The following is a 16,796-nucleotide window of genomic DNA, read 5'->3' as shown; positions in this document are numbered from 1 at the left end:
AGACAGGTACTTGGGCCGACCTCAAACTGTCGCAGATGAAGAGGGGTATTTAAGCTAATTCGATTAGGGTGCTGGGTCGTTGCACAGCCTTGGAATACTACCCGGGAACATTAATGGGCTTGGGAGAAGGGCACAACTAGAAGGCCTTAAAAAACTTGCCAACACCCATGAGATCACGTGTCTGCAAGAAACTACGCTGTGCAACGAAAGCCCCACAATCGATGGGTTTGTCCAAATAAATAGGCCCACAACAAGCAGTTGTCAGGAAAGCCCTACGGGGCGGGGGGGGGGGGGGGGGGGGGGCTAATGACCTGAGTATGAACTAGGATAGCGAGAAAGGTTAAACCCCTAGAAGTAAAATTAAATTGGCTTGTGGTGTGCAGAGTGCTTCTACGGGACCCAGACACCAAATTTGACAGTATGTTAATTATGAATGTATATATGCAGGGCTGAAGCCTGGAAAATTACAGGACAGGAAGGTGTTTTAAGGAAGACCTGAATTATGTGTGTGAAAAAATGATAAAGACATGTCTCTTTTATTGGGAGACATTAACTACAAAATTACCTAAAAATAATTGATCCATGGTTCAAAGAGATGCTGGGTACATTCAACATAAATGCAGTGAGCTTCCCTGAAGCTAAAATGTCAGCATGAGATATTGCACTAGGTAAGCACTTGGCCAGGAAGAATCTGTTTAGTCTGAATGGCAGGACGGAGACTGCTCGCCCGGCTAAGCAAACGTTTAAGGTTGGCTCGCAATCCTGCCCAATTGACAACATTTTCATGTATGCCTGGAATTTTGAAAACATTTAGAGTGTTTCAGTAGGGACCTACAAGAAAAGATAATTCCTTTACAATTGGATTACCCAAGGCACACATTCACCAGAATGACCGAGGAATGCATGGCAAAACTGGCTAATCAGTAACAAATCTTAGTAAGGGAGAATGTAATGCTAATAAATCCAGAGAGGTATGAAAATATAATTAACCAAGTGGTCCAGTGCCTTACGGTTAATGTAAAAGAAACCGTAACAAACGCCAAAAAGAATGTGGATAACCATGGGAAGAGAAAGGATTGGTTTAGTGAGGAATGTTTGAAAATAAAGAGATCAATAAGGAAAGGGGAGAGAAGTCTCAAAGTAAAGTATGATTTTGAAAGCTATAGTAATCTGTTAAATCTAAGTAAAATGTATAAAACACTTCTGGAACCAGAACAGAGAATTTAAAGTGAAATGCTGGAGCAACGTACTGGAAGCAATAGAAACAAAAAATGTAAGGACGTTCTGGAAGGTAATTCAGGAAGGCTCAGGCAAAACTCAGGGTGTCATGAATTGTGTGGTTGAGGAAGCTGCTTGGGAGGAGTACTTGGGGCGGGGGGGGGGGGGGGGATTTATGGTAAAAGGCAAGAGCCAGAGGAAAGAAGTAGCACCCACTGGGTAGGGGTGGAAAATGACATTAGAGCACACTTCACTGTAGAGAACATAAAACAAATTCTTGCAAGCTTAAATCTGAGCCATGCAGCTGGCCCGGATAATCTCCCAGTCATAATAATAATAATAATAATAAAGGCCTGGCTGGGGAGGTGGGCAGACCTTTTATCTTGGTTGTTCTCCTTCATACTTTAAACAGGACAATTCCCAGTTAGTTGGAGATGGGATATAATAAGACTCATCCATAATAGAGGAGATAAAAGGTCCCCTAAATCTATAGGCTGATTAAACTAAACTTTTAGATGTGGGTGAAATCTTTTTTGCAAAACTCATACTTGAAATACTGACGACTGGGTCAAATTGAAATCAATCGTCCCCCCGTACCCCTTCCCCCGGAACAAGTTGACTTCAAGGAGGGTAATTCCACACAGTGCTTTAAATGGAAAAAAATAGGTGCAGGTACTCGTCAAAAGGAGCGGTGGATTGGGGGTGGAGTGTGGGGTGGGACTAGGGGCGGAGCCAGAGACTGAGCCAGGGGCGGGGCTAAGTTTTCAACCTTTCCAAACTTTATATGCAAGTAATCCAAGTGCATTGTAAGAAAATCGGAAGTATCTGTCCAATGGTTATTGCCCTAATAATCATTTATAAAGCATTTACTATAAGGGTATGTTCAAAACCGTCTCTGAATTTTGCCATCAAAGCTTTGTATGCTTGAATTTTTAGAAACCCTTACTTATAATGAGAAAGGGGAACTACGAGTCCCAGCATGCAACAGAATTACCAGCTAATATCTAGAACTGTCTGAAAGTCTAAGGCATTCCATGGAACTGCCTTCACATTTGGATTATGCATGGTTTCTCATACGGAACAAGCCCCCATGAGTACCGGTACTCAGCTTGTCCTAGGAGAAGTTCCGGTACTCAAGTGGGAAAAAATTAAAAAGTGCTGTTACTCCGTACCGTTGAGTACCGGCCCATTTAAAGCACTGATTCCACAATTGATCACTACTTTGCCCTCTGGTCCATCACACAGAAGTTGGTCGAGCAGAGATGGAAGTTGTTCTCCTGCTTCGTAGACTTCTGTGTTGCCTTTGATCTGGTGGACCGGGTCCGCCTATGGGAAACCATGGCAAATTATGAGATTCCAAAGGGAATTTTGGGCATAATACGGGAGTTACACAAACATAATTGGGCCCTAGTCATTATAGAAACCGAGGGGTCACTGACGCAGAGAATAAAAATGAACAATGGATTAAGTCAGGGTTGCGTGCTGGACCCACTGCTATTCTCCATATTTGTCACGGATCTCCCTAAGACGCTGGCAGGGCAAAAGGCGTCAGCCTTAGAATGGGTGGGAAACACATATTATGCCTTCTGTATGCAGATGACCGTGTAATTTTAGATCAGATGGAGATTGGTCTACAGAGAAAGTTGGATGCATTAAGGGCTTAATATAGCCACAAACTGTTAACCGCAAATATGTACAAAACTAAAATGGTGTGTTTTGGCAAAAAAAGTTGATAAGTTCAGTTGCCATTTGGGAACCAGTAAACTGGAAACAGTTAACACCTATAAATACCTAGGAATTTGGTTTGAAAGGTCCCTGAACTGGCATACCCACTTGAAGGCCCTAAAGGAGAGGGCCCCCGCCTCGGTGAGTGGCTTGAGAAAATTCAACCGGCGCTATGGTGATATGTCGCATAGACCAGTTCTGAAACTCTTTGTGGCCATGATACCCCCACAACTACAATACAGAGCTGTTAGACCTGGCACATTGGCGTGAGTCTCCCTTCCATTTTTCGCAGTGCCTCAAGTACTTTTTTGCTGGTGTTAGTTGCTCAGGGCACTGTGCCACTGCTGTCCAGTGCCACAGTGCAAGTGCTCCCTATTGTAAATTGATGTATGATTTGTGATTCCATGATTGGTTGGTTTGGTTTACTTGTCAGACCCTAGTACAGTGCACCAGGAGTGCCCAGGGCTTGTAATCCAAATACTGCTGGTGGGCTTACAGCACTGGTTGTGCCACCCACAGAAGCAGCCTGTAAACATGTGTCTAAGGTCTGCCATTGCAGAGCCTGCGTGCAGTCTGGTACTGTCATGCTGACTGGGCAAGTGCACCCACTTGCCAGTCCCTAAACCTTCCATTTTCTTCATATCAGACACCCCTATGGTAGGCCCAAGGGCAGGGTGCATTGTAAGGATAAGGTAGAACATGCCCTGGTGTGTGTGGCATGCTTAATAGTGAATTACAGCCATTTTCGTTTTTCACTATTGCAAGGCTACCTGTTCGCCATAGGCCAGAATGAGCAGTTTGGTTATTACATTTTATAATGCTAACTGACTTGGGGAACATGGTAGAAATTCGAATTTAGTATGCCTGAACTCAGGATGATAAAATACATCTTTTAGTGAAGTTGGTTTTAACATTCTGTGTTTGAAAATGCCACTTTTAGAAAGTAGGCATTTTCTTGTCTAACCATTCAAACCTGCCTCTGCTTAGCTGTGTGTATTCCTTTGTCTGGAGTTTGAGTGACAGGGCTGGGGAATTCCAGGAGACCGGGTGAGGTGCCCCAGTGGTGAATAGAGATCTGCATCTAGATGGGTGGGAGGAGTTGCACCTGGGACCTGAATAGGGCTGTGCCTGCCTTCCACAATGCTGGCTCCACCTCCTGGGGAGCGGCTGATGTCTCTACCCTGCACAGTGAAGGAAGAGAAGGAATCCTGTCAACAAAGTGCTCCAGAGCTGTACTTGCCTTCCACAATGCTGGCTCCACCTCCTGCGGGGCGTCTAATGTTTCTGCCCTGCACTGTGAAAGAAAAGGAGAAGTCTGGTAAACAGAGTGCTCAGGAACTGGTTTGGACTGGGCAAAGGCCCCTCTGCCTTCAGAGGACAAAGGATTTCTGGGTATAAATATTGGGACCCTGATCCCAAGAAATTAGATCACTTTGGGAAAACAAGAAGAACCTCTGCTGAGGGAGGAACCAGAAGAAGCTGAGGAGGAAACTATCCCTGAACCTGGGGGATTGGCCTACAGTGGTTGCCTTACTGCCAAAGAGAGGCGAAAGGAACTTTGTGTGTACTTTTGCTCAACTTGTGAAGGATCTCCAAGGGCTTGGAAAAGAGCTTGCCTCCTGCTGAAGTCTCAGGAACAACAGACTTCACCCCCCAGCTCCCCAGAGTTCTTTGGAAGTGCCTGCTGCTGTTGTTGGCCCTTCTGAGGGACTGCGTGTCGCCAGGAGCTGGAAGCGCGACTCTAGAAGGAGAAGCGTGCCGCTGTCAGAGCTGTTGTCGTCGCATCTCGTAAAGTGTGTCACTGCTGCAGCATCGCATTGAGCGGAAGCGTCTCGCATCATCCAGGAAGTGTCTCGCAACGCCAAAGAAGCGTGTCGCCATCGCAGCCATCGTAGCTGACGCATTGCACCGCATCAAGAGAAGAGTCTCGCATTAAGGGAGAAGCGTGTCGCCATCGCAGCCATCGTAGTTGTCGCATTGCACCGCATCAAGAAAAGCGCCTCGCATCCACGGAGAAGTGTGCCGCCGTCGGAGCTGCTGTCATCGCATCGCGTAAAGGGGTGTTGCCGCTGCGTCTCGCAAACATCGGAGAAGAGTGTCGCTGCCAAGGCCCCTGTCGTCGCATCGCGTAAAGTGTGTCGCCGCTGCAGCTGAAGCGTCGAGTCTTCTCGCAACATCGGAGAAGCGTACTGCATCTAGAAGATCTTCACGTCTTTATTTCTTTGCACCAAAATCTTCAACGCATCCACATAGTTGCAACACTTTCGTTGCCCTGCGTGTCGCATCTAAAAGGTACATTGACTTAAAGTGTCGCACTTAAGAACTTAAGAGAACTAAGCAAAATCCTACCATCTAAAGTAACAGTAGTGTGTGTTTTTGTCGTTTAATGGTCTTGTGGTAAATCTATATAAAGCATACTTATTTTTGATTTAAAACCTGTGTGGTGTCCATCTGTAGTGTTGTCACTTGGTTACTGTATGTGTCCACAAATGCTTTACACACTGCCTCAGAGATAAGCCTGTCTGCTCGTGCCAAGCTACCAAGGGGGTGAGCAGGGGTTATTTTAAGAGCACACCCCCTTACGTTGACTAGAGGAGAGGGTCCCTATTTGTCACAAGTGCATACCTGTGCCAACTAGAGCCCACCAAGTCTAACGAGCTGAATTACTTTGCATCAGTGGTAAACGCAGGTGAGACGCTGTGCAAGGAAAATGCATTAGAACCTTAATGACCCTGCCAGGTTCCTCCATGGTACAGGCCGTTAGACTAGATGTGGGTCTGACCCCGTGGCATATATTGGCCCAAGTGGTTTTAAAAAGATTCTGGAAAAGACTGGGCCAGGGAGAGAACAGACAGTCTCCCATTGGTGCAAAAACAAGATCCATCATAGCGAACTTAAATGGGCCAAATGGGTCAGAAAGAATATGATATCTGTCTGTAGCGATATGAAGGTGAGCCTATGTCATGAAACCCTGCTAGTTGAGGTCTCTAATGGGAGCTGAGGTCTATAGGGAGAGAACTATTCTGGGAAAAGTATTGGCAGTATCTGGGTGGGAAAAAAGAGTTGAAGGTAGTCTGGTTTCCTTACTTGGACATTTTATCAAGCTGCTGGTTTAGGTGCGAAGTATTAAGAATTAGAATTGGTGGCAATCTTCTTTTACAAATGGGAACATAAAAGCAGAAATGATTCAACCTGATGGTAATTGCACATGTGGGCTACATACAAAATGCAACATTTTACACGTTAATGGATTGCTTAAAAGTGCTGCCCTTGCAGAAATTGAGTTTACGTCCACTATTTTTTAAATATAGAATAATGAACCGCGCACAGGCTGTAGATTTTCTTACTTGCATGCGCTACTTGGACATTGCAATTGCTATTGGAAGGTTCATGACTGCATTCAAAAAGTCATGCTCGGATAAACACAATGAATCGGGCATCTAGAAAAAGTAAGTTGGCATTATAATAAGAAATGAAGTGGTATAAATATAATATGGGAGTTTAAAGGTCACTGTTTTTATCTTGGTGGTAAACTCAAAAATCCTGAAGTGTCAACGCTATGTAATAGAATGGAAATGCATCTATTAAGTGAATGATAGGTGAGGCAGCCAAGAACGGAAAGGTTCGGGTACCCAATTTCAAAATTAGGAACTCTGACAACTTTGTAGAATCTTTTTAATTATATGAGTAAGAAGGGGTATCTAAACTAAATATTATGGCCTTCTGTTTTAAATTGTACTGGCTGGCATATGAATTTTAACGCTGAAATTTTAAATATTGTAATATTTATTACCTAATTTTTTTTAATGTTTCAGATAAGGTGATTATAGGTGATACTGTGTTGTTTCAAAAACATTGGTCTAAATAAACATTCTTTTGACTGACTGACTTCCAAGCACACTTTAGATTTGGAGATTGACCACTTACTTGCGTACATTTACATGTGTTTCAGACAAGCATGCACCCGGGGCTTGTTCAGTTGTCTGTCCCTCCCTCGGGGTCACAGCACAGGAGACTCCCCGCATTACACTGCGGCTGCGCTTTGCAGCTCTCGGAATTAACCCTCGATCCCAGGACGGTCATCTTTTCACAAAAAGTAGGAGAGTTCCTTTTCTAAAATGAAAAAAGTATGGGTACGCAGTGCCCCTCAGACCCCCCCCCCCCCCCCCCCTTTGTTTCTTTAGGCTCCCCAGTTGCAACGCACTAGCCTTTTAAACTGGTGTTTATGAGGTTGTCTTTGAAGACTAGCGCTCCAATGCCATATCGAAGAAAATAAAAGGAGCTATAAACACAATATTTAATATGTTATGTTAATCAGAACTGCCCAGTGGCGCCCCCCATCTTAAGCTGCTGAAGGGTGGGTTTGTTGTGACGCCCATGTATGCCTGTGTTTCTCTAGTAACCACTGAAATATGATGCCTGTTATACGTTTAAATAAATGTCTGAGCTCGTCACGTGTGATGCTTGCACTTTGTAGTCAAGCAAAATGCATGGCTTATTGGCCGCAAAGTTGCCAGGTTAAAGAGCCCCGCACAATGTACGCCAAAAACCTCAATGAATAGCATTCATTTCAAGATTTGAAGAAAAGGCGAGAGTGCAGGGGACTGTGTGTCCCCCATCGGGGACATTCACACAACACTACTATGACGTTTCGGAAGTCATGCCCTGGGTGTTTGCTTGTTTCCAATAACATCAAGGCACCTTTATGTTTATAGTTATCTACAGGCGCAGGCAATACAATATAGGTAACATATTGCATTGCCTGCAGTTTAATAATAACGCACAGCTAAAAGTGGTCCATAGGCGACACTTCAAAGTGGTTAAAAAAAACTCTAGAATTTTGCACTGCATCAACTAGAAGGACATTTTGTTTCTTTTGTAGATCATGAGCGGAGTGGAAGTGGGAGAAACGTGCTGAAAGGAGAGACCAGATTGCACGTGGCGCAGGCACTGGCAGCTGGTTCGCTTATCGTCACAGCGGCTTTCGTAGCGTGGAACGTAGGTGAGTTGCTGTCACTTAAATACATTTTTCCAGTAGTGAGCTCCCGTCGGTGGAGTTCGTGCGACCCTCAGTGGCCGTTACTAACAATGCTTCAAATGATAGAATCCAAGTGTTTAAATGACACTACACGCCTACGCCTTAATAATATTGTCATATATTTTAAATAAGCATTTTCGTATTCAGTCCTGTTAAACATGGCATTTAAATAATATTGTTTTAAGTTTAAGAAATTTTTTATTGAAGAGAAAGGAGGTGTCTTTATACAGTACAAAATACTTAGTTTACGTCATTACATTGCAAATTTTACCATAACAAATTTACATGAATTGGATAAATTAATAAAGATACAGAAAGCAGATCACTATAAAGAATACATATTTCTCAATGAGGGATCAAACTATAGGAACATTTGGGGGTTCAAGGTGGTTTCGAAACCTCTTGTTGGGATGGATGTAACCGAAAAACCTTTTGGGCACTTGCATCAATATACAATGTAATAGGTAGCCATAATTCTAAGCGTTTCGTTGCCATATGTAGGGGATAAACAAAGGATGTGTCTAACCTATGATTATGGCACACAGCATACCACCAAGCTTTGTAAGCAATTTTAGTGGTCTTTCCAGTTTATAGTAATTTGCTGAAAAGCAACTGCTAATAACAAATCAATAATTTTGACATTAGAAGTAACTGTTTTCCAAATAAATGAGACACTTCCTAAGAATATATGGATGAAAGAGAAAGAAAATTTAGTTCCAAAAATTAGGTTAATTTGAGACCATACTTGTTTCCAGAATCGTGTACATGTGAACAAGAGAAGAGCATATGAAACAAATCAGCATTTGGGGATGAACATACAGCCGGAAACCTTTTGCTTAAAGTGTTCGGGCTTAATAGGAGCCTATTATATACAAAAAAACAGTGTTTGCGTTGTGTTAGCTGCTCTGGAAGACTTTTGTATTTTAGTCCAAATGTCATTCCAGAGTGTTAGTGGCCAAGGTATCATGAGATCATGTTCCCATGCTTCCTCTATTTTAGACTTCTGTCTAATGATGTTAGAACCTTGTAAATAGCTGTAGATGGTGGATGCTTTGGGCCTGGTGCGTAACAAAGTGTGAAGACGTTCAGAAGAGTCAGGAATGTTAGTGTTAACATGTACGGTATTGGTGTGAGTATACGCATCTAACACAGCCTTTTTAAGGAGGTTATACTTATGATTAAAAGAGGCAGGCAAACCAAATGATTGACTAAGTAAGGAAAATGATAAGAATTCCGATTGTGAAAATAATTGATGAACCCAGATTAGTCCTTTTTGTCTCCAGGTCTTCCAATAGAAAGGTTTATTATGAATAAGCAAATTTTTGTTGTGCCAAATTGTTGAGTTAAGGAGAGAATCCAGATTACCCTGTGTTGAAGTAGAGTTAGACTCCAAGAGTTTGGAGGTAAATTTGATTATGGGAGTAGAAAGTGATTGTGGTTTGCGTGAAAAGGAAAGATATTCATGAAAGGAAAAGGGAGATACGTATGAGCATTCAATTGAGGTCCATAAGGGGTAATCTTCTGTGGAGCCAAGCAGCCAAAATGAAGCTTGGCGTTGAAGGAATGCTTTTTTATATGCCGGGAAGTTAGGAAAGTTGACTCCTCCTTCAGTTTTAGGGCGGGATAATTTTGATAGAGAAATTCGGGATTTTTTATTTTTCCGCAAAAACGAAGAACAAATAGAATTGATCTTTTTGAATAGTTTAGCAGAAATAGGGACTGGGATATTAGAAATGGTATATAAGACTATAGGAGAAAGCATCATCTTTATAGTGTCTAAACAGCCTCACCAGGATAAATAAAGAGGATGCCATTTGGTTGTTAGTTCTGAAATCTTTTGGATACAATTGTTCATACTTAATGTTACAGTGTCTGAAATTGAAGAAGTAAAGTGTAATCCTAAATACCTAATATGATTAGGGCTCCGCTTGAAATTGGAGTGGCTAAAGTCCGATTTAAAAGTATATTTGGTTAAGGGCAAAATCTCGCATTCATCATTATTTAATTTGTAGCCAGAGATAAGGGAAAACGACTGCACTTCTGCAAAAAAAAAAGCCGGAATTGATTCGTCTGGTCGTGACATAAAAAGCAAAATGTCGTCAGCATAAGCTGCAAGTTTAATGTGAGAAGTCGGTGTTTGGAAAATATGTATATTTGGATTTTGACGTAATTTGGAGAGAAATGGTTCTAAAGCCAAATTAAAAATGAAGGGTGACAAGGGACAACCCTGACGTACACCTCTACCCAAATCAAAGAATGTGGAAATTAATCCATTAGCTCAAACAGCAGCGCAAGGATTAGAATAAAGGAGAGAGATTAAGGAGATAAATTTAGGGCCAAATCATCTAAGGGTATAAAATAAGTAAGGCCACTCCACTCTATCGAACGCTTTTTCCGTGTCTAGTGCTATTGCTGCAAGGGGTTGTTTTAAATGGGAAGATTTTGATAAAACATTAAAAAAGAGTTGTTTGTTATCTGTTATAAGTCGCCCCTTAACAAAGCCAGATTGCTCTTTACCGAATGCATTTGGTAGATAAGAATCCAAACGGAGGGCGAGTTCTTTAGAATTTTTTTTATAATCAATGTTAACAAGGGAAATGGGTCTGTAGTTTGTACAGTAATTTGAGTCTTTACCCTTCTTGGGAAAGAGGCATTTATGCACTTCTGAAAAAGAGCCAGTAGAGCCATTTGCGGAGCAAAAAGAGTGTAACAGGGAATGTAATTTGGGCAATAAAAGTTTGGAAAAATGAAGAAAGAATTCAATGGTGAAACTGTCTGGACCTGGTGCTTTATCTTCTTTAAGATGTTGGAGAGCGCCTAGGAGTTCCTGCTGTGTTAAATCCAATTCTAAGGAAGACAAATCAGGAAGGGTGTGTTGGGGTTTTTGGATATTGGAAAAAAATTGTGACAAGGAGTGGTCTGAAGATTGTGTTTCGGAAGTATACAGCGATTTGTAAAAAAGAGAGAATTAATTCAATATCTCAGCATCTTTAAATTTTAGAACAGAATGGTCATCATAGATAGATTCAATATTTAGTTTGTTATGCTGGATTTTTAAGTAGTTAGTCCAAAATTTTCTCTGCTTTATTTTTGCCTCCATAAAAGTTTACACTAGATTTTAATAAGTAAAGTGAGGCATTATCTGTTGACTTCTTGTTAAATTTAAGCTTAGCATCTATGAGAGCTGTAAGACAATCTTTCGAGTGAGAGGTATAATATGAGTGCTCCAGTCTCTTTATCTCTTGAAAAAGATTGTTGATATGTTTACGTGCACTTTTTACGTTTTTTGGCAACAAATCCAATAATGAAATCCCTTACTGAGGCCTTAAAAGCATCCCACACAGTTGAAAAAGACAAGGATTCATTTTGGTTTAACATAAAATAATCATTTAAAACGGTGGTGAAGGAAGAGGTAAATACCGGATCTAAAAGAAGAGCATTGTTAAAACAGCATCTTCTAGGAGCACCTGCCTTGGGTAGCATATCAAGGTCAATTGAAACAGTAGCATGATCTGACCGCAGAATAGGACCAATTTCTGCTTTTATATGGGCCTGCGAAATATTATGAGAGGCCAAAAAGTGATCTATACGCGATTGAGTGTGGTGAGCCGGGGAATAAAAAGTATATTCCCTGGTTGTGGGATTACATAATCTCCATGTATCTAAAAGTTTATGTTGAGCAATAGTAGGGACAAAAGACTGGTGGGGCTTATCAGGTACAAAAGAAACCTTGGAATTTCTATCTATAAACGGGTCTAAAATCTGATTACAGTCACCCGCAAATATAAAATTATCTTCGATACAAAGAGTAATTTGTTTAGCAAATGCGGGCCAAAAAGAGGAATCACCACCAGTGGGAGCATAGACATTAAGCAAAGAGACTGAAGCAATTTTCAATAATAGTCTAACATTAAGCCATTGCCCGTCTACATCCGAATCCTGTGATATAAATTTAACTGGAAGCGATTTACAGCAAAGTATCATGGCACCATTATGTTTACCATCACCCTGAGAAAAGTATACATCCCCCACCCAGCCCCGTTTTAATTTTAATGACTCAACATCTGTGAGATGGGTTTCTTGAAGAAATACAATATCCGCATCTAATTTAGCTAGATGAGTTAAAACTCTGTCTTTTGATAGGAGAATTTAAACCCCTAACGTTCCAGGAGACTAATTTCAATGGCATTAAATATCAAAGAGAGTAAGGAAGAATAAAAATATTAAACAAGAATCCAATTCATTTAAATAACAACAAAAAGTATGAAAAAATAGTAATAACAAATAAGTGAACAAGCCAATCATAGATAATGAAGAAGAAAGGAAGCAACTACTTTAAGCCAGGAATAGGGACAAAGCCGGAAGATACTTAGAAAAGATAACGTATTAGACAAAATGTGAATGAAAAAAGGGATAGAGACGGTCAGCTATGTAATGACGGAAATACTGGGGACACCAAGAGAGGAAAAGGTAAGAAAGTGTAAGGAGAAACAAAAAAAGAATATATAAAAAACATACCTACATAAAAGGGATATGGATGTGGGGAGGGATGGAGCCACATGGAGCTGACGATATGTTCAAGAGTGACTAGACTGATACCGGGGGAAGATCACGCCACAACGTAGAATTAGCTGTGGAGGTGAAGAATAACATATTTAACGTTAAGTAATGAATTAAACGATGAGCAAGAGAAGATTAAAATAAAGTAAAACAAACAGGAACTTATAAAAACAACATTAAACTCTAGACCTAAAAAAGATCAAAAACCATCATATAAGTGAGAATAACATCATGTAACCTGCAATAAAGAACGTAATGAAGACTCATATAAAGAATTAATGAAAGTCAAGCAACAGGTGCAGAAGAAGATCCCGAAGAGTCCAAATGATCTGTCTTGTGCGCGTTAATGAAGGTTTGTAGTTGTATTGGATCCTCGTAAGTTACTGTTCTGTTGTTGTATGTAACTTTAAATAAACAAGGGTGGAAAAGACCATATCTAGCTCCCATTGAGCGGAGATCCGGTCACATATTTAGGAAGGCTTTGCGTCTGGCTTCAGTAGCTTTGGCATAATCTTGTGCGTAAAACAATGTTGAGCCCGACCAAGAAATTCTTTGACTGGCTTTGACTGCTGCCAGTACTTTTAACAGATCTGTATACTCTAGAAAGTAAAGGATGACTCATCTTGGTCGTTGCGAGAGTGAAGTATTGGACGGAAGGCGTCTCAGCCTATGTGCGCGTTGTATGTTAAGCACAGTGTCCTCTGGCATATTCAGAATTTTGGGAAGTAAGGATTTAAAGAAACTGAGAGAGTTCGTACCTTCAGCCCCTTCCACCAAGCCATAAATACGTATGTTTCTTCTATTTGGATTTTCTAGGTCTTCAACCTGCTTTTGAAGTACCGACACTTGAGATTGGAGAATATTAACACTGTTAGTGGTGTCTTTAATTGAGGAGACTGTTGTAATCTTGCATTCATTCCATCATGGTGACATGTCATTGGAATGTAGAATGTACTGTGTGAGCTTGTAGCTCAGAGATTCCAGATGTTACTGTTACTCTGACTGCAGCAGCTGTGGCTAATAAACACACATCTTGAAGTATCCTTGTCTGATGTCCTACATACCATCATACTTCACTACAGAGACATTTTGCTCTACTACTGTAAGTCTTGTATCAAGTTGAGACCAGCTGTCCGAAAAGGTCTGTAATTTGGCGTTGGTTTCCTCAACAAAGGGTCTAAATGCTCTTATTTCTTGTAGTAGCAGTGCCATTTGAAACAGGTGAGGCTGGTTTGGGTGGCGAAGGTGGGTGAGTCCTGAGAGATGATCCGGGCAGTCTTGAAAAAGTAGGCAGCAGACCAAGAAGCAAATTCAAACCAGAAGAAAAACTAAAACTCAAGCAAATCTGTGCAGCCTACATGAGTTCTATATTCGAATATGATCATTTAACCAACTGGAGTGTTAGTGTTGGGGATCAAAGGAGTAACTGTAGCATTGGAACAGTACAATCTTCGATGAGCCTCTTACTTCATGCTAGTGGAGCATAAAGAAAATAGCATGAAAGATAATGGGAGGAGAAAACAAAGAAAAAAGTCCATAGTAGGGTATTGTACGAATGTGTGCAGAACAAGAAATGCAGGTATATTTTATAAAGAAATTCAAATGCTCACCCTTTTTAGCTTATTACATTTTTCAAAATGGCGGTCGTAATCACATCACCTCATATTTCTCAAATTGATGAAGGGCAACTGTTTTAGAGGACCACTTTTAGTATAAAGAAGGAGTGAGGTACCATAATCACAATTTATGGATACAGCTTGAGGTCACTGAAATAAATAAATAAATAAATTGCCGCACAAACAAAAAGCATGTCGCGGTTCGTTCCGGAAACAAAATGGCTGCCGCAATATCTCCGCGTCCTGTGGAAAAGCTTACTTGGATATTACAGCATGTCGGAGAGTTGAAGTAATGTCAGCTGAGTCACATCATAGTCAGCAGTTGTTCTGGAATGTATTCATCCGTGTGGGTTTGCGGTAGAGAGTAAATATGCGCAAAACCTCCGCACCGGTCCGGAGAGCCTCAACAGGACGCCGCCATACTCGCCGGGCGCCAAGCCACGCCCCCCTAAATAATAATGTTTTAAAAGAATACAGAGGACGTGGTTCTGTCAATGAGACGCAAGTTGGCCGACCGGATTGCCAAACGTAGATAGGGGTGTCCCCACCCCGATCCCACACAAAAAATTGTGGATACAATATATAAAAATATATACAATTTTTCAAATTTTAAAGGTGTTTGTGAAGTTGAGACAAAATGAATTTTGTTCAAGTTATTGTATTAGACGATTGGCAAGTGTGCTTTACTTTTAAGGACCATGTATTCCTTCTTGAAAGCGTATAGGACTCATTTTAGATAATTTATAAGCAGTACAATTTACATTTTGTTTTACAAACACTTTTTCATTATTATCCTGGTGCAAAAATATGTTCTGTGATACTGAGTCAAGAAAAATCTTCCAGTTTACAGTAGAAGAATGCCACCGATTGTCCAGTTGCAGTGCCAGCTTTAGTGCGGGTGGCACCCAGTATGACAATCATTTTTTGTGTCCCCACACCTCATGATCGCCTTCTCAGATTCTCTCACTACCTCCAGACATAAGTATCCCATTCAACCATAAGTTATTGCTAACCACAATGCCCCCCACCCTAACGTCGGCGCCCCCTCCACAGGTCAGAGCCCAGCGCAACTGCACCAGTTGCACTGCCCTAAAGTTGTATCCCTAACCAGTGCACAGGGATCGCGGTTCCTTGTGTCTCCCATTCCCCGCTTATATTTCAGCACATACCAGATGTATCAGTCGCTTCCAACCAAACCTGGGATACAGACCCCACAATCCAAAACATGCCCGTGGCCATAACCGCAGAGGCGGTGCCAGCTCTGGTTTGTGCACCCTGACCAGTTGCTGTAGGGTGCCACTCTGTTAACCCATAACATGCAGTGCTTTGAGGAGTAGTAATTTCTAAAATTAGCACCAGGATGCAAGAGTACGTAGCAGACAGTCTCCCAAGACTGTTGAGCCCGAGATCTGTGACAGATGCCGTCACCCTTGCGTATGCTGGTGGTACAGTTTATTTATTTATCTATTTATTTATTTATTTATTTGTAAAGTGCGACATTCATCCAGAAGGATATCACAGCGCTGTGCTAGAACTCCTGGTGTGTAACTGAGCAATTCATGAGTTTGGCCAGTATTATTTTCTAGGGAACAGGTGAGTCTTAAGTTTTTTCCTGAAGACAAGATAGTCCTCTGTAAGGCGGAGTTCATGTGGTAGATCATTCCAATGTTTTGCTGCCAAGTATGAAAAGCTATGACCCCCTGTCCTTACTTTCTTAATGCGTTTTGTTCTGGCTTGAGCTAGACACCGTGATCTTAAGCACCTAGTAGGTACATATAATTCAAATTTCCTCTGTAGGATAAGAGACCCCCGTTGGTGCAGGGCCTTGTGTGTGTAGCTGAGCAGCTTAAATTTCGCTCTTTGGCGCATTGGCAGCCACTGAAGTAGTTTCAGGCACTCAGACGATGAACTGAGTCTGTCTTCGTTACATACCAGTTTGGTGGCGGCATTTTGCACCACTTGTAGTTGTGTGAAAAGGTAATCTGCCATGCCCACAAACAATGCATTACCATAATCCAGTCTGCTGGTAAGTAATGCCTGCGTGACAGTTCTCCTGCAATCTTGCGGGATCCAAGGAAATAACCTTCTTAGAAGCTTCAGCATCGTGAAGCTTCTTCCACATAGAACCCGCACATGGTCCTGCATGGATAGGGTATTGTCCATGAGGACCCCAAGGTTCTTTGCTCATTGCTTTGGAGCTGGGGCATCCCAGTGGTATTCCAGACAAGTTTAGCTCCTCCAAAGAGTAAAATTTCAGATTTCCGTGCATTTAATTTAAGATAGAGTTCAGTTGACACATATACTTCCTGTTAAATAAAGATCCACACTCGAAGATGCAGTAACAGTTTTCTTTTATTCACGCGCTTAGTGCTGGTGATGACCCCCCCCAACCTCACTTTCTCAGCACAGTTTTCTCAAGTTTCCAGCTGTCCTTCCAAACGTGTAATGTTCCAACTATCTAACAAACTGGGCTAACTAGGTGGGGAAGTGAGATCAATACCGAGGCATGACAAATAAGGGGTGGTGGAATATAACCTATGGAAAATACATGCATCTGAGTACACTTTGATTAAATTGCAACAGATATCCATCCTATAATGAAATTATAACATCACTTTCAGTCCTTATGTCCAGACTGC

General features: G+C 41.6%; 1 protein-coding gene across 2 annotated transcripts in view; it reads left to right on the top strand.

Annotated features, from left to right (window-relative positions):
• The window catches only part of LOC146812988 (C-type lectin domain family 2 member B-like), a 95,420-nt gene that overhangs the window by 16,308 nt on the left and 62,316 nt on the right, over positions 1 to 16,796 (top strand). For both annotated transcript variants that reach the window (XM_085620009.1, XM_085620010.1), the window contains exon 2: positions 7,826 to 7,945. In XM_085620009.1, coding sequence (XP_085476135.1) covers positions 7,826 to 7,945 — 120 coding nt within the window. The remainder of the gene's footprint in view (positions 1 to 7,825; positions 7,946 to 16,796) is intronic.

The sequence above is a fragment of the Triturus cristatus genome, chromosome 7 (genome assembly GCF_964204655.1).
Source record: "Triturus cristatus chromosome 7, aTriCri1.1, whole genome shotgun sequence".
Lineage (NCBI taxonomy): Eukaryota > Metazoa > Chordata > Amphibia > Caudata > Salamandridae > Triturus > Triturus cristatus.
The sequence above is the reverse complement of the archived record's forward strand: the minus strand, read 5'-3'. Positions and strand labels throughout refer to the sequence as shown.